The sequence below is a fragment of the Centroberyx affinis genome, unplaced genomic scaffold (genome assembly GCF_046629955.1).
Source record: "Centroberyx affinis isolate AG114_WGS23_722 - 3 ecotype Tasmania unplaced genomic scaffold, CSIRO-AGI_Caff_v1 ptg001226l_1, whole genome shotgun sequence".
Classification (NCBI taxonomy): domain Eukaryota; kingdom Metazoa; phylum Chordata; class Actinopteri; order Beryciformes; family Berycidae; genus Centroberyx; species Centroberyx affinis.
Genome location: NW_027279740.1, coordinates 102,218 through 120,377, shown reverse-complemented (window position 1 = coordinate 120,377; position 18,160 = coordinate 102,218). Strand labels below are relative to the sequence as shown.

The 18,160-nt window shown below is 43.9% G+C and overlaps 1 protein-coding gene across 2 annotated transcripts in view; it reads right to left on the bottom strand.

The window, feature by feature from the left end:
- The window catches only part of ralgapa2 (Ral GTPase activating protein catalytic subunit alpha 2), a 100,865-nt gene that overhangs the window by 49,979 nt on the left and 32,726 nt on the right, over positions 1–18,160 (bottom strand). For both annotated transcript variants that reach the window (XM_071524705.1, XM_071524706.1), the window contains exons 9-25: positions 16,837–17,045; positions 14,575–14,832; positions 14,096–14,278; positions 13,460–13,594; positions 12,159–12,307; positions 11,790–11,901; positions 10,898–11,135; positions 10,561–10,740; positions 8,225–8,371; positions 7,399–7,521; positions 6,735–6,820; positions 6,537–6,627; positions 6,226–6,408; positions 4,198–4,365; positions 3,025–3,218; positions 2,706–2,804; positions 1,407–1,562 (exon numbers count right to left, since the gene is read on the bottom strand). In XM_071524705.1, coding sequence (XP_071380806.1) covers positions 1,407–1,562; positions 2,706–2,804; positions 3,025–3,218; positions 4,198–4,365; positions 6,226–6,408; positions 6,537–6,627; positions 6,735–6,820; positions 7,399–7,521; positions 8,225–8,371; positions 10,561–10,740; positions 10,898–11,135; positions 11,790–11,901; positions 12,159–12,307; positions 13,460–13,594; positions 14,096–14,278; positions 14,575–14,832; positions 16,837–17,045 — 2,711 coding nt within the window. The remainder of the gene's footprint in view (positions 1–1,406; positions 1,563–2,705; positions 2,805–3,024; positions 3,219–4,197; positions 4,366–6,225; positions 6,409–6,536; positions 6,628–6,734; positions 6,821–7,398; positions 7,522–8,224; positions 8,372–10,560; positions 10,741–10,897; positions 11,136–11,789; positions 11,902–12,158; positions 12,308–13,459; positions 13,595–14,095; positions 14,279–14,574; positions 14,833–16,836; positions 17,046–18,160) is intronic.

Here is an 18,160-nt window from a genome sequence, read left to right as displayed (position 1 = left end):
CTTATATTGGATAATTTGCACACAGGCCTATATTGAATGCTGCTTTCAATATCCCCATGGAAAGATGAGTGCAAGACAAAAAAAAGAGTGAAGCGATGGAGTAGAAAGAGAGAGAGTGTGATGGACTTGAAAATGTATATGTGATAGTGGGCAGGGGGTTCAGGGGAGGAAAGAAAGAGGAGGCGAGGGAGGAGGGAGGGATGGAGGCAGAGAGGAAGGAGGAGGGGGGGAGAGTAAGAGCCACTTTCTTATGTTAAGCAGGCGTGCGGCTGTCCTCCATTGTGTGGCGTGAGGACTCTTTTCTCCGGCCAATTTGAGCACGCTTCAGTGGCCAACCTGGCTCTGGCCCCCCGACGCATTATACAGAGCCACAACAAAAGCTGGAGAATGCTGCCTCGTCCCTCAGTGTGCCCCCCTCATTGCTCTACTCTATACCGCGTTCCCCAGGCTCGCCTCCCGCTCCTTTACACACACACACACACACACACACACACACACACACACACACACAGGCTGGCCCACTCTGGGCCCCTGGCCGACGTGTCAGTCTAACGGAGCGCGACAGACGTCAATCCTTAATTAATCACGTATACGCGGCGGGGGCTCAAAACATTATTTAACGACATGGAAAACATTCTAATAAGCTTGTCGCACTGCCAAGGCGCAATAGAAACCCGGCCAGGAGGGCATAGACACACACACACACACACACACACATTCACATCCAAAACAAAGGAATTTAATCACAATCCTCCCCCCCCCCCCCCCCGAACCCCCCACTTTTATCCCTGTCCTTTGTTTTGGGGGGCTCCATCCGTCTCCATTCAGCCTGGGCTGGTAGGAGTGGAGCTGGGCCAAATTTAAATAGGAGCAAGGGTGTGGCTAAAAGAGGAGGAAGAGGAATTAGATGCCAAAACACAGTAGCATTCTTCACTACCACTGGTTAGCAGGTGGCAGGTAGTTTACAACAGCACCAGTTGACTGGAAGCCTCGACAACCCCAAACTACAGTGAACCTATGTGACCCCCCAGTCCTCACTGCTGGCTGCAACTGTCCTCAAGTTGACCCTGACTAGCTGTAATAGGGACTGAGATTGGATACATATTAGACATATTAGTTAGTTAATAAACGGTAAACCCAAGGCAAAGCAGGACCCAAGAAGTGGATAGGAGTAATTATGACTCACAGGAAAATGACACATGACGCAGGCAAAAAGCAGACGACCATAATGGCAACTGTAAATCATGATTTTTCAGTCTATAGAGAGGAATAATGCACGTAATATAACATGGCTTTGACTGGTGCGCCATCTACTGCTGCAGAGAGGAACAAGCCTCCCCACAAAGCAGCCAGAAAGGTAACTGGTCCTCCATGCGTGAGTGTGTGCTGCCCCCTGATGGCCGTACCTGGTCGTCGCTGGTGAAGCCCTTGTGCATGACGTGGTACAGGTGCACCAGGAAATCACTGTTGGGAAGCACATCCTGGTGCTTGGTCATCATCTCACAGATCAGCTTGTAGGCCTGCAGCTTGCCAGCCTTGTACTCCGCTGGCAGCATGGTGGCCTGAGGGGAGAGGGAGAGAGAAACTGAGGTCAGTGTTATCGTGAGCGGTCAAAGACTTTATCATGTTTAAGATGTATTTATGGTTTGTTTGCATAAAAGCCGAGTGCACCTTCTTCACATTTTACCATACAATGTTGGCCATAATAATCATAAGCTAGAGCACAATGACAGTTGTAGAAAAGATGGGAGGGGATGAGTCGTACCGAGCTGCAGGTGTGCATTTCGTTTGTAACTGTGTGTCCAACTTTTTATGTCTCACATGCCCTGGCTTAACTGGTTTTCATAATATAGACAAACATTAAAGAATAAGGCCGCTGTTTTTTAATGTATTGCTTACAGTCAACAAATCCTATGAAAATAACAAAATCAGCAATGTTTTTGTTTGGCCAGCAAGTCTCGTCCATGTAGCCGGTGCCCAATGAAGCCATGTCCCAACAGCCATGGAACTCCACTGTATTAAAAAAACTATGAAAAACACGTCAAAGAGCCATGCCGTTGCTCTGGGCAGCATATTTCATCATCACGATGCACCGGGCCAGCCGACTTTTTCCACAAACAACTTAATAAGCCGGTTGTAAACATGTTTGCGATCTCAGGAAAGTAGTTCCGTAGCACTGAAAATAGTCCCCGGCGTAATGAAGAATTTGTTGAAGTGAAACTATGTCTTTGTGAGTTGTATTTCAAGGTTTTTAGTTTACAATTGGAGCCAATGACTTCTGGGTTGACGGCTAAAAATGGTACGTGGGAAGTCAGAAAGTAACGGGAGAAGAGCAAACACATTGTTGATTTTGTTATTTTCATAGGATTTGTTGACGGTAAGCAATGCGTTAAAAAACACCGGCCTTATCCTTTAAATTATTTTATGGTGTTAAGGCATCATTGCTGTAGTGTTTTTGCATTGCACTTCCCAGAGATGATTTGGTAATCAAACAATGTTGACAGTACTGTGACATTTTCTGTTGATGAAGTTTGCCTGCATGCTTCTCATGTTAACTACCCAATTCTTCTTCTATTTATTTCAAACCGTTGTTGTTGCTGCAAATGTTAAATGCATCACTTCTTGTGCCTCAATATGTTTATTTAACGTGTCTTATGTTTTCTGTATATTTTGTATAGTCTGTTGTGCATATGTGTTGTTGATACCCTGAAGAGCCAGGAGGCCAGCATTCGTAGTGGAGGGATGAAGGCGGGCCGGGGGGGAGAGGACTGGTTGTCCACACTGATCCCAAGGTTGTCCCGGATCTGGAAGCACACATTCAACTTCTGTCAATGAGCACCAGCATTATCCACAATCTTTGTAAGCCTCTGTGTATGTGGGAGCGTGAGGGGGGATGGATGGATAGATGGATGGATGGATGGGAGGATGGATGGATGGATAGATCAGAGCAGATGTCAGTTTTTTCCAATCTCATTTGGTAATGAAACGCTTCATATGTAGGTGGTATGTGCCTCTCTACCTTACCTTAGCCAGCTTGTGCCAGAGCTCATAGAGATAGGAGAAGACCTTGGCATGGATCCTGGGGCAGCGGATGCTGTTGACGTCTCCCAGGATACCCAAAATCCTCCTCCACAGAACGAAGGCTGAGTCGGCGTGCCAACCGGTCAGGCTTCCACCCGCGATGATGCTGACGTCATCAGCCAGACACTCGCTGCTGTCTGCATGGCCCAACAGAGGAAGGAGGGAGGGAGGGAGAGAGAAGGGGGAGTGGGAGGGTGGTTTTGGGTAGAGAACAAACTGATTGATAAAAACCCATATTTGGAAATGCTGGTACCACTACCTACTACAAAGTGAACACCTGTGAACTGAACTTAATTTAACTGAAGAGATGGGATTCAATCAACAAGCGTGGAACACTGTTTAACAAAGCAATTTAAATTTTGGGTGGTCTGAAATTTGACTGTGTAACATAATAAAAAGAATATAATAATAATGATACTGCCAGCAAATAATCCCTCAAAGCAGTCCTGTTATTGTTTAAGCAGTTGTTGACTGAATCCTCAATCTAGCTGTGCATCAATCAAAGCGAAATCACTAACAGAAATCGCTAACAGAAATCCAGGGACCTGTTTCCCAAATGTAACCAAGCACTGAGAAGATCTTTGTCCATTGGAATTGATCTTGGCACCAAAATACTTTTGGGAAACAAGCTCAGGTCACATGCAACATCCAGATGAACTCAGGTGGACAATGTTGAATAGTAGGAATGCCACATAATGGGCAGTAGAAGGATGAGCTGGGACAGAGGGAGTAAAGGCCTAGTAAAAGACAGAAAGGGATGATAACCATATTATGTGTAGCAGATCTGAGGTAATTCATAAATTAAAAGCTTTTGGCTGCTCTCAGCACATATGCCATTTTATGCATAGATCATAAATCAGATCTAACTGGTCATATTACACCTGACCAGAAAAAACACAATCCCGGAAAAGTAATTGAATACGATTCAAGTAGTAGACCCAGATCTGCTATATGGGAGGTGGAAAAAAAAAAAGAAATGGAGCGGTGTAATGCAGGCTATGAAAGGAAAGGTAGTCATCAGTCGAGTTAAGGCTGAATAACAGACATGTATGGAGAGTCTATGGTAAACTGAGGAGAATATGGTCTACATGAAGAGTAGCAGCTAGGGAGCAGTACCCAAGTGGTGTGGCATGTGTAAGACAGACTGATGCATGGTGTCGTCCAGGGGGCACTCTGTGTGCACCAGCAGGGCTGGCGAGGCGGGGGGGTTCTGGGGGTAGTGGTAGTGGTGGTGGTGGTGGAGGGACGGGGGTGCAGAGTGGGGAGGGAGGGCACACTCAGGACCTAAAAACAACAAGGGGACAGGGATAAGGTGGGGTTTGAGGGAGGGAGCACAGGGACAATGGGGGTGGGGATAGGGGAGTTCACAATGATCACAATGTAGGATACACACAGACAGTAGTTCATGTACAAGGGTGGGAAGGAGAGTGGGGTAACAACAGCCTGTCCATCAATGTTGATGGAGAGATGGGCGTTAAAGGATATTTTTTTTACCCGGGCCTTATTTTCCTTGTTTTTGCCATCATGACGATTCATTGTGTTCTAAATTTTGTCACTTACTTCACTGTAAATCTTAACGTATCTCACACACACACACACACACACAAACCGGGCCAACATAATCTGTAACAGTAGAACCCAAAAAGCTATTAAAACACGTCCTTTCAACACAACCACACTCACACTGCAATGGGACCTGACTACATCTGATTTCAGATTATCCATTGCCTGAAACTTGCGTATATTGCAGTTAGATAGACTGTTATTTTAACTAGCCTAAGGGAGTTGGCAAGTAGATCATTCAAGTACTTTGATGTTGCATTCATGTCATATCGGATTTTCTGTAAATATGCAAACTGTCGACTGGGAAAAAACATTCACGTCAACCTCCTAGTGGCAATTACAAGTAAGTAGGATTTAACATAATCAATTGTCATGATAACAAAAACTAGGAAAATAAGGCCCAGGTTGAAAATAACTGGAATTATCCTTTAAACTAAAAAGCTTAAGAGTTTAATGCTTAGGGAATCTCTTGATTATTTTCCTATGAAAATATAGATGGCAGACATTTGAATGTTTGTGTGTTCTTTCAAAATAAATTGTTTGGGAAAACAACAACACAAAACTACTATTCTCTTTCCACTAAAAAAATGAATCCAACCTCTACCAACACTAGCCAGAGTGGCTGGCACCAGTAAGCTTATATGACAATTCTGTCTGCATCTATGTTTATTTAGTCTATAACCACAGACCACAGGTCACTGTGCCTTCACAAAAAGCCCAGTGCATAAACATAGGAGCTGTCAGCAGCTGCCAGGTGATCAGATGGCTTAGCCAGAGTGCCTGGTTAAAGCAGGGCTTGAGTCTCAGTCAAGGCTAGAGGTGAAAAGACGCCTTTCATTGAGGTAGCAGACACCGTCAAGCAGCTCAAGTTTCCTTACCAGGCCCACTCTACCAGGCTATGACTAAGGCTAATCCCTGGAAAGGTGAGGTTGCTGGGGGCACCAAAGCCCCCAGCCAGCAGACAGGACACACACCTCAGATGAAACTGTGGACCTGCTGAACTCTTCCAGCTCCATCTCCACCTGCGTCAGTGCTGAAGCTTTACAAAACATTGCTCTGTGTAATTAAGCCCTTTCAGACAGCAGACGTTCACCTCTACTATTTTAATTGAATACAAATAATTGAGGGGAAACTGTAAAACTGAATGCTGAACCAAAAACCTAAATGGTGGGCACCAAGTAAATCTCCCCAGGTTACGTTTTACACCCCCAAAGTGCAATTCCCTCTAATTGTTCCCAAGACCTTTCTAGATTGCATTTCTTTGCCTGGTTTATCAATAGTTATAGGCTAAGAGTTTGCCCAAGGCTATGTTATTTCATCTTCACAAAACATGAATTTATACCAGGGCTATACTATAGAATTTTACTGCTAACCCCGTAGAGCCAGGGATAACCAGATCACAACTAGTTAGTCCTGGGATAAAGTCTAGCTTGAAGGTTGCCTGTGGAATTAGTTATCCCAAAACTAAGATTCCAGTTCACCCAGAGCTACACAAGATTTAGAATACAGTAAGCTCTGGACTAAGTGCAGTGTGAAACACTGTCTCAACAGTCCAGAGTGGGTTCTGATCAGGTCCTATACCTGCTAGAGCCTCATTGTGGCTGAGCAGCAGACTCCCCTGGCTCTGGGGGTCGGTCGTCACGTCCATGTGGGCCGACTGGGTGGACTGGGTGTCAGCCTCCTCCTCAAAGGCCTGCCAGGCCTGCCAGGCAACCTCGGCTTCTGTTAGGTACCCATTGGACGTCTCACTGCTTACACTCTCGCCTGGGTAGGGAGGGGCAATGAGGTTAATAAAGTGCAAAAAAGTGCAAGAGGCTCAGGTCAGAGGAGTGTGAGACGGAAGGTACTGGTTGTGCAATTTTCAAAAAATAATTAGTGGTGTGGAGTCTGACTTTTCTCTCTGAGCTTGGGCCTGGTGGAGTTGGTCTGTCCTTCAGCATTGCTGTCTACCTCAGCTGGACTGCTGCTCCGCCGGATCAGGATCTAGGAACATATAAACCAACAAGTAAGAGGAGAGACCACACTTCTAGGGACCAAACTTATTTCATTGCTCTGAGAGGAAAATTGTAGTGCAAGACTATTCCTCTCACCACTGGTGGCTCGTTGCTCTCTCTCCTGCCCTCTGATGTCCTGCTATCAGAGCCGCAGGAGGTGGGGGAACACTCCCTCTTCTGGGCTGGAGTATAAACAGGGGCTGTTAGTCATGAGGCCAGCTCACCAAAATAAAGCATCTACAACAGTCTTAACCACCTTTACACCTGACAATAACATGTGTCTTGGGTTGTAATTAGATAGAGCAAAAATGCATAAAATCCAGGTGTAAATACACCCAAGAAGCATTGAAGATCTGATCACCCAAAACTATCTCTGGAGGTGGTCAGAGACATCGTCACCTCATTAACACCAAATTGTAAAGCATACACAAATCAGGCAGCTCATACAGTAACATACTTAGAAATATATTGTCTGGGTACTCATGGATGGTGAGATATATTTACTGTCAATTTTAAGGGGCCTAAATGTTACAAGAAGAAGTGTCATATGAAGCAATCTGTGTTTTGGCAAGGGAAAGGTAAATTATTGTGGGGATTTCATTGTGTATAGCGGAGATGCATTTTAATGCAAGGTGTAGATGCAATCCAGCGAAATCATCGCATGTTTAAATCGAGGTGTAAAGGGAGCCTACAGAACGTATGTAGTAACTGGTCTACTGTGGGGCATAAAAATTAGGAGCCTGCCTGTGTGTGTACATACCTGGTAAAGTGTCGGCCAGTTGCTGGGTGATGTCCGAGGTGCTGCTGCTACGCGGCAGGGGGCTATCCCTGCCTCCCAGCTCCTCCTCTCCCCCGCACTCTGACAGCTGACACTCCTCCACATCTGACAGACAGGAGAAGAGAGGACACAGAGTTAGGCCAGAGTCTCGAGACCGATCACATACAGGGACGGGGTAGAAAAAAAAAAACACATAGTAGGAAGGGAACTCTTCTTCAGGCAGCTGAAGTAGAGTGTACTCATTCGAAACACGTCACCTGCAGTAGCATGCATGCAAGAATAGCCATAGTGTCTGTTCCAGTGCCATTTTATGCATCTGTTGTCGACTTTTTGGCTTGAATAAATAGTTCATGTTTGGAAGTAAACAATTTCCCTTCCTACTACTAACTTCCTACTTTTAACAATCACATACTATAACACAGAGCTCAAAATGGGTCAAAACACACTGTGTCATTTGTTACTTTTAGGGGATTTGCAGACACGAGAATATACGAGATGAAGATTTGAGACATTTATGAGAACACTGGGAAAAAATTAGGAGACAAACACATGTGGTGGTGATGCAAACACTCTCATTACAGACTGTATTCCTGCACACTGCACAGAGCAGCGGTCCTCAGGAATTTAAAATTTCCCACTATCAAACCACATGACAGACTTACATTCCTGTAAGCATAAACATCTCTGCTCCAAATGGACATTGACACTGGCAGAAAAAGACAGGCCGAGTACTGACAGATGGATGGGAAAGGCAGGGTGGAGATCACAAACACACACAAACACATGCAGCTCTCAGAACACACTTTACCTGAGAGTCTGTGAGAGCAAGCAGAGTTACCAGAAGAGATACCAGGCAAGAAAGAGCTCACAGTGTGGAGCAGCATAGGAACACTTTTAGTAGTGGGCAAAGCCTCGTAAAGATGGACACAGTTGCTGATGGACTGGCTTCGCTTAGCTTCCATCAGGGAAAGAGAAAGAAGTGGAGAAAAGAGAGAGAGGGGGGGAAACAGAAAAGAGGCAGAAGGGAGAAAGGAAGAAGAGAGCATTCAATGACAGCATAGTACAGAATGCCACAAGGGTGTTTCCATTAACAAACATGTTCTTGATGTGGAGAGCAGAGTAAAAAAAAAGCATAGCAGTACCAGAGGTTGGTCTAAATACAGTCAAATTGTGTCAAAACTTAAACAGAGAAATTCCAGCAAAAAATTCACAATTGTGGCTCTGTCAATGAATCTCAAATCGGATTGAAACCAGAAAAAAAGATTGAAACCAAACTCAGAGTGAAGTTACTGAGACAGGAAATTAACAACTAAGCAGTGAAAATACATTAACAGCCTCACACAGAGCATAGCACTCATTTCAATTTGTCACTTGAGGGCTCTTCACCTAAACAAAGCAATCCTGCTCTGCCAGATTTGCCGAACCATAAAAAATCCCTCTCTTTTTCATTAAATCTTTAAAAAAAAAAGTGACTATCTGCGTTAAGAGACTTAATTTATGCAGTGGATTGCTTTTGTTTCCAAGACTAGTTTAATTAGTTCTCTCGCGCTTAAGACAGAAGAGGAGAGAGTGGATTTGTCTCTCAACAGGGATGCTATATTTGAGTGGTGCACCAGAAAACCGACATTAGCCCATGTAGAGGCCACACTTTCAAATGATATTTCAAATGATAATTCAGACACAAATCCGTATTGGTACTTTTACCACTAATGACCGTTTCTGCAAAAGCAGAATGTAAACTGGTTCAAGTCGGTCTCCATGGGCGTAGAAGCATAATCAGTGTGTGCACCGTACCTAAATATCCTGTATTTTTAGCCTCCTACTCCTTTATCAGGACAAGATCTCCTCAGAACAATATTAGGTTGTATTTGCATACGTAAGTGCAGCCAAGTTTTGACAGTTGTCAATGCTGAGGCATTGCCATTGTGTCTGGATAGCACTTCAGGCCTAATCTCAAAGTGAGCAATGAAAGAGGACGTTTCTATTCTCTGCCTTCGCCACACTTTAATTACCGTCTTTCACTGGGAGAGATAACATCGGCTCTGCTACAGCCCGCCACTGTTACCCGTTTATGCATATTAATGAGCATTAATTACACTCTTAATGAAACTATCAAAAACCGCCGTGCAATTGATGTGCAGGTCTTCTCTTGAGGAGTGGGGAGGAGGGACGTCGGGGCGTTTGAAGATCAATGTGGGAGAAATCCAATTAGGCCAGAGAAAGGGAAGGGAATTTGAAGCGGCGGTGTTTAATGTCCATCTCTGCTCGCAAGCAGATACAAACAAACAGACAAACAGAATAGGTGCACAAACACGCACACAAGACACGCGACAGATGTGCAAACACACACACACACACACACACCTTCTAAGACTTCCTTCGGGCTCAAATGCATCTGCTCCTAGCTCAACAAGCTCTTCGTTTTGGAGAGATGGATTGGTGGTAATTGGGGAGGCGGAGGGCCAGGAAACGAACAGGGATAGTCTCTCTCTTTTATCCTCCCCATTAATATTCTGTCTAGTTAAAATTAAGACAAGCAAGACAGGCACCTCTACTAGTTACTACTCTACTGCCTTCCAGCTCAACTTATAATTAGCCTGCCACATCCCCATCAGATAAGAGGTGTTTGCTGTGTTGAATTGAACTAATGACAATGAGTATCTACAGCCGGCCTTTGACATGTCGCCGGGGGAGTGCGTGAGTCTGTGTGCGTGCCTGCCATCGAGCTGACAGGGAAACATGTTGACACTGGCCGGTGACATGTGAGGGGAACAATGGGGGCCATCTGCTGGCTTCTTTGTCTTTGGTGTCGGGCCTTTCGATGGCACCTGGGCTAACGTACACATGACCTGTCTGGAGGCTTTCACATGCAGTCAATACGACGTCTGCTAAACCCTGTGGTCTGATCCTGTGCCCTAACAGATAGGCTTATCAGCACCGTGTTTTGGCCCGCACACAGGCATTGGAAATATTTGACTTTGTACAGATGAATACAGCATGGATAAAGCAGACTTAAAGTACATACATGCGTAAGATCTTATACAAGTCTCCCCTTCCCATTTTATTTATGCCTGCTTTGATGGTAGAGGAAAAACACACTGGATGCAACAATCAAATGCTGTTTTCTGTGCATGAGGTGCTCACCGGAGGCCTTCTGCCGGACGTTGTTGCGGGCCTTCTCCACGCCAGGGGCTCCTGACGTGGTGGCAGAGCGAAACCTCATCGGCTCCTGAATCCCTTGGCCCCCCTGCTCCCCTTGGTTCCTCCAACTTAGTGAGAAGGAGCGCGCCACAGCCGCTGCCTTCTGGGAGTCCTGGATCACTCCTGACACACAAAGGAGAACAACACTGAACATTACATCTGAGGCTACAGGCTCAGGCTAAATATGGAGGCATCGCTCAGCTTTATATATGGAGTTAGGACCAACAGAAACTGCTACAAGCTATCAAACAATCTGCCATCCCCATCCCTCCCTCTTTACCGCGTCCTCTCTGCTTCTTCTCCTTCTGTTCGCTGAGTTTGTCCAGAGGCAGGTTGGCCATGTCCAGGCCGTAAACGGAGCGTGCCAGCACGGCCGTCAGCGAGTCCATGATGCTGGCCCACTCCGTCACCAGCTCCTCCCAGCAGGTAAGAGAGGACAGCACTGCCAGCAGCTCGTCCCATAGCTCCCGGGAGATGAATACGCACAGGTTGGCTCGCACCCACGCCACGATGATGGTCTGGACGGGTGAGGAGAGAACGAGAGATGAATTAGCATTGACGGACAGGGGCGCTGCCAGGAACTCCAGGCCCCCCTGATAAGATGGGACACTAGGCATCTCACCCTGATGCATCTGATTTGGTATAGTAGTAGTTCATTCTAGCAAAACAATGCAATTGCTAGAAATATTTGTGGCTCAGAAATAAACATAATTCTTTCATAAGTCATACTTTGTTGTCACTGAACTTATTTATTACATCTTACCGTGATTGTATTGAATCGTGAACCCCATATCGCGTATCAAATTGTAACGTAAGTTTGTAGATATGAAAAAAAATATGATTTTCAAGGTTTTCAAAACAGTACAAAACTGCTGTTGAATATACTGTAGATTCCTGTACAGCGAATTTTGGTGGTTGACCACATATGAAACTGTATAGAGGTATGTGCTCTATAATATCACTTTGAAGTTTTATGAGCTGCTATGTAAAGATATTTACTGAGGTGTTGTGGGCTTAATTCAGTGAAACATCTGTGACAACCCCACTTATTAACTCTTATTAACAGTTCCCACGTAGGCGCTCACCCTAGTTTAATAGCACAAGGGATGGTGATATGAGATCCTGTGTATTGGTAATTGAAAACATCTAAAACCAAGCAGGTGCAGACTTACTCTAAAGAGAATAGCTGCTAAACTTTCAGCGAAGACATCTTTTCTTTGGTTCTCCTGTGGCCTCTTCATCACTGCCTCAGTGATCCTCAGCAGCACCTGCAACATCTGCTCCCTGCAGAACACACGCAATAAGGCAGGCCAGAGTCAATTTAATGATACCTTCCCTGTCCAAGGCATTCAAGCAACATATTGCCAAACAAAATTGCCATCAACAGGTGTACAGAAAGATACTAAGAAACAGATTGTGAAAGAAAATCAGACTAAGCTTGAGGGTGTAGGAGGAATAAATAACAAAAATAGCTTAAAAAAAATAAGGTTGTGTGGCTAGTATGATCCTCCATGTTATGTGTGTTTGGATATGTGACTGACCATGTCTGTGTATTCATGGTGTGCTCCATGATCATGTGTCGGTAGATGCTGAGCACACCCTTGCACACCTCCACCTGGTTGTCCAGGAGTTTAGGCACATCCTGGCATGGCTCCAACAGGAACACATTGGATGAGTTGGTCAGGAACACCTGAACACATGCAGCATTGCATGGAAAGACAGTCAAGGTCAGAGCAAACAGAGAAAGACATGCTCACATGGTGAAATATGTAGCTACTAGGGCTGGGCGATATGGACAAAATCAAATATCACGATATTTTTTACCAAATACCTCGATATCGATATTGCAACGATATTGTAGGGATGACTATTGGTGCTTTCACAAAATATTTACAGAATGAGATTTTTGATAAATAATCATCAGTAATGTGGATATAATGACTAAGTGGGTAAAGGCAAATATTACAACAGCTAGAACAGTCTGGTAAGTTCAGAAAATTACATCATTTTACTGTAATGCAGCCTTTAAAACCAGGAAAAGACAACACTTATGCCATATCACGATATTACGACATCCAAAATCTAAGACGATATCTAGTCTCATATCATGATATCGATATAATATCGATATATTGCCCAGCCCTAGTAGCTACCAATTATTCATTTGGAAACTTTTTAAAAACATATACACAGTACATCAGTATCATGGTTGGGCAGTTGGTTCACGGTAATACGGTAACCTGAAGTATTTGAAAATAATGACGTATCCTTTTCAACACCATCATAATATTTCTGCTCCATATCTATCTAATAAATGTCCAAATTAAGAGCCATTTGTCCATTCACAGTGTGTAACAGCGCTGCCTGTGTGGTCGGAGAAAGAATTACAGTGTTTCATATTGTGTAACTTTGAGGATGTTGCATGTGACCTCTTCATCGAAGGTAAGGTTAGAAAAGGAGAAAAAAAACAAGATAAAAAGTTTGAGAGACCTAGTCACAAAGAAAAATGCCACTGCTGCAGTTTGGCAGCACTTCGGATATCGACCTAATGAAAAAGGAGAGCCAGAGAATTAGGATGAAACGGTGCGCAAGATTTGTATGAAAAACATCTCGGCCAGAGATAAATTCAGCATTTTGGTGTAGCGAAGATGGCTCCTTCCAGCCCCCTGCACTGTTATGTTTTAATTACAAGGTAATAGCATATACCCTGGAAAAAAATAGGAGAAGGTTTAACGGCATGAAAACATTGATATCAACCCAACTCTAATCAGTATTGCTGATTCTGTTCACCTGATGACATGCTCACAAGATAAAACACACCTCTATGGACAGAGAGACAGACCTGTAGTGTGGGCTGGATGCCAGCTTTAATGTCCCTGTTCTGCTCCTCTGTGAGACAGCCCCGACTGATGGCGCTGCTGAACGAGTAGGTCCTCCCCCAGCTAGACGACCGTCTGTGGCCATGACTCTCCAATGTCTGCTAGAAGACAAACAGGCCAGAGATTAAGCCCAGCTAGCCAAATACCATACATGTCCTTTAGCCTATGACTATTGATATAGCTCTGTTTCTGAACTGCTTGTTTCAAGTCAGCAGGATCAGATTAGTGTTGAGAGGTGTGTGGAAGGGGGCGGTTTTGGGATACCAGGACTTACTGATGAGCGTTCTGGAGGCGCCATGGGCCTAATTCAACCAGAAATCTGTGATGGGAGGTGCCCACTTGATAAACACAATTATAAATTCTTTTTTAGGTTTCTACATAAAAACTAACCTAAAAATGCCACAAGGGACATGTACTAATAAAGTATTAATAAATGTCTAGGATAAATTTATGTTTGCAAGACCAGTCCTTTATGGACCCATTCATGCTGGTCAGTCATACCATCTGTCTATACCCTACTGGGATTGTATTGTATTGTTAGTGGTTATGAAGGAGTGTGTTTGATGTTCAGACAGTAGAGAGTGCATCAGTGCCCGTACCTGTGCATGCACGCTGTCAGCCTCTGTGCTGAGCATCTGTTCAGAGCTGTCATCCACCTCGTCCTCCTGGCTGCTCTTGTCAGGCTCTGTCATGAAGCTGGGCTTCTCCTGCAGGATCCACTTCCTGTACACTTTGATCACCTTCCGGGTCGCGGATGCCTCGCAGGATGGCAGCAGGAAGGCCTGGGGAGGGAGGCCATGGACAGTTAACGTCAAAGTTAATGAAGCTTTGAATAATTTTAAAGGGTAGCTTTCAAGTAAAGATCTTTAAGTAATGTGAACAAGCAGCCACTAGAGGGCTACATAGCACAAGTTATGGCAGGGCAGCTATGCAGGCTGCCATCATAATATTGAGCCAATATGAAAACTATATGAAATACTTACAATGCAATGATTATATGCAACCTCACATAAACTAATATTGCTTGCTACATTTGGAGAATTACTTGAATGATCCCTGTGTGAAATCCCCTCTGTACCTGGTGGAAGACCTCGTTGACAAAGTTCACGTTGTCCCTGGTGGACAGCAGGATGGCATGCACCATGTCGTACACACACCGGTGCTCCTCCTCGATGCTACACAAGCTGGAATCGCTGGGCCGTCGGTCTGACAGCGTGCTGCTGTTGGAGTGGCTCTTCTCCGGCTCCCCCGCTGGCCCGTTGGTCTCCCCCTCTGACGCCTTGTCCCTCTCCTTCTCTTTCTCCTTCTCCTGGCTGCTACTGCCTGCAGTGACAGTCTGGGCACACACAGAGACACAGAGTGGCAGTGAGAGGTGAGAGGGATTTACAGCAAGGTGGTTGAGGGTTTCCACAGACAGAATAGTGAGACCACTACTGGATCTAACTGCTGGATGACTTGGGCTCAAAGAAATCTGCAGATTAAAAGGAAAAGGTCTCCCCTCTAAAAATAGCAGTGCATTGAAAAAAAAATCCATCCACTGCAGTGTCCGCATAGTATTTTAGGTTTCAGTCTTCTTAATATTCTGACTCTTGATGCAAGTCATGTGCCAAAATGAAAACAAAGCAACAGTAAACATGTTCCTTTGTTGTACAGTGTTGTTAACTGACTCAAGGGAGTTGAGCTGATTTGAAGCTTATTGCATTTGCTCTCAGGACTAGCTGGTTTTCCAGGTACCACATGTTAACTGATCTGGGAAAGACTGCTTTTTGAAACTTGTACTGGTTAACCTGGATCAATTTAAAAATCTAATTTTAAATCTTACCTTGATTAAATGTAATTCTTTTTGGTGAATGTTTTGTATATTTCTTATCTTAATTCATTTTAGTGGTGTATTTTTGTGCATTATTTTCCATGAAAACACAAGAATGGCAGCACAGTAAACTTACGCCATCTGCTGGTAGCATTCACAGACAAAAAACAAAACAAAACAAAAAAACAAAAACAAAAAACCAATCATTTTCCCATAGGGAATTTTTTAAATAATTGATTATAAATTGGTAACAGCTTGAAGTTTTATATATCAGGTATTCTGCGTCATTAAGGCACATCAGTTATTAATGATATGAGACAACATCATTTTTTTGGGCATTCAGTTTTGGCAATTTATTGGCATAACCAATTGTGCAGATACTTGTAGAGAAGAACTACAGCCGCAGCCTTTCTACTGCACTGTATGATTACGTCACATCTCTAAAATGAGGGAGAGCAATCAAGATGTTGCAGTACATAAACTCCTCTCTGTGCGGTATGTATGGACCCTAATGACTGGAGCTCAGGCCACTGGAGCATGCTGGAGTGAACTGTGGCAGTGACATCATTGGTGTGACAGGCTTTATAGTCCATTTTGGAAAAATCTCAATGAAAATGATTGTATTGCATTTTAATGGCACCAGATCATTTGAAACACTGAAACATGATCGATTTCACAGGAAAAAAAAGAGGTATAATTGCATCTTGTGTTGTGAAATGAATGTGCAAACCATCCGATTTATTTTGATGGCCAGTTTTGAACACAAACATGCCAACTTTCCCTCCCTATGCCGATATGCTCTGATGAAGGCTTATTTGCCAAAACATGTTAGGCTGATGTCGGCCATTAAAAAAAACATGTAGTATAATTGAGGTTAAGGGTTGGGGTTTTTCATGAACTTGTTGAAAGTCGGGTTAGGGTTAGTAGTTGTATTAGTTTGTAGTTTTTGGCTGAGCACCCAGCCAGAAGAAGTGTTAGGGTGCTGTACATTTTGCTCTTGCTATGGAACTCGGCTCGGAGGGGAAATAAAGGTTAAACAAATAATATAAATGTTGTCCGCCAAAAACATTGCAGTCCCCTTCTGGACAAATCAGTGCCAAATATGCCACCTTGTTTTGATCTGTAATTGTAGTGCCACCCTTGGGCCAATCAGCATAATTTTGAAAATCTTGGAACAGTTTTGCACAATGGAATCAGCGGTGTCTGAGATATCATACACGACACTTGAGGAATGTACAAGCAATGTACTGCCCCCGTGAGCTTATCAGTGTAATATTGAAAATGCTGGAATCCAGTGGTGAGATGCACCAGAGAGATCACTTCTCCAAATTTAATAAAAATCTGATTAGCAGTGTCTGAGATATTGCGTGTGACGGACTAATGGAAACTGATCCATAGTCCCACAACAAGAGACTACAATTACGTGCCATTATGCATACAACAATCCAAGGAGCCATTTGTCCCGAAGCCAAGCCCACCTCCCACCTCTACAATGACAGAATGAGAATTCAACAGTATCGTCATGCTCACCTGGATGAGTTTGGGAATGACCTCAGTGCCGTTCTTGGCACTCGGCGCCGCAGCAGCAGCACTGACATACTTCTTCTCCAGGAAGAAGGTGACCAGCCAGGTGATGAAGGCCACACGGGGCGCCAGGTACTGGTCCCTGGTGCAGAAGGTGCTCTCATTGTTCCGCGTCACCGGCACGTACAAGGGCTTTGGTCTGTGGTGGGGGAGGTCTGACGGAGTGGAGGATGGGAACAGAGGGGGGGAGAAAAAGAATAAGAAAGTCAAAGAAAAAGACAAAAAGAAAGACAAAGAGAGAGGAACACAAGAAGACAGAAAGAGAGACAAAGACAAAAACAAACTTAAACTCCAAATGTCTGGCTGTGAGTGTCTTCACAGTTCTTCATCTGAATTTGGTCATTTCACTCAACCAGTTTAGCCCCAGGACCTGAATGGGCAAGTTATTATTTTAGTTTAGTTTTTATTTTCTACTTTAAGGCCACATTTCAAACTATAGCTCTGGAGTTTAAGGTCCCATATTATCGGATTTCAAATTTTCCTCCTTAAACCAAATAGGTTTGACCTGACCTGACACCCAGAGGAGCTGGTGTTGTCTGCCACTCAGGGTCCGTTATTGTGACTGTTCTGCCTGTGAGGCTTTACCCTGCTTTCATGTGCAAATTTTACAGGAACACCATTCAAAGTTGGATGATGATGTTGAAAAGTAAGTATAAAACACTTACATCCACAAGAACCTTTATTACATTTTTTTATTATACCTTTATGTAGTTAGTCAGACTAACCATCATAACTAACATCTGTTTAAATTAAGTTTGTTAAATTAGCATGTCATGCTGTTTGTTTATCCTTTGTCTTCCACGTTTGATTTTCTGATATAACGTGAATGCAACTCTGTTTAGCAGCCAACTTGGAAGACCTGGATGTCGGACCTACCCACCAGCACCTGAACACACTATAAGTCTTCAAACTTGTTTAACTAATTCAGTTCACCTTTTAACTAAACTACATTTATTTGCAAAACATTACAAAGAACATTATTCTTCTCCAGATTCGCCTTTTCAGTTTGCTAATTGATTTTCAAAAAACATTGTCACCGTTTCTTTCCGGTTGTATTGTAAACATTAAAACCTAAAAGGCTGCTGATTTTCTTCCCCTTACAAGAGGGCAGCATATGCAGACATTGTCATGTATGAGTCAATATGTGCTACAGAGAAGAAAATGGCATAAAATTAAAAATAAAAGATTTTATTCCTCAAATAGCAGCTCTTGAGTTCAAATACACCCTACATAACCTTACAGTACTCACACGGAAGACCTCTGCAAGCAA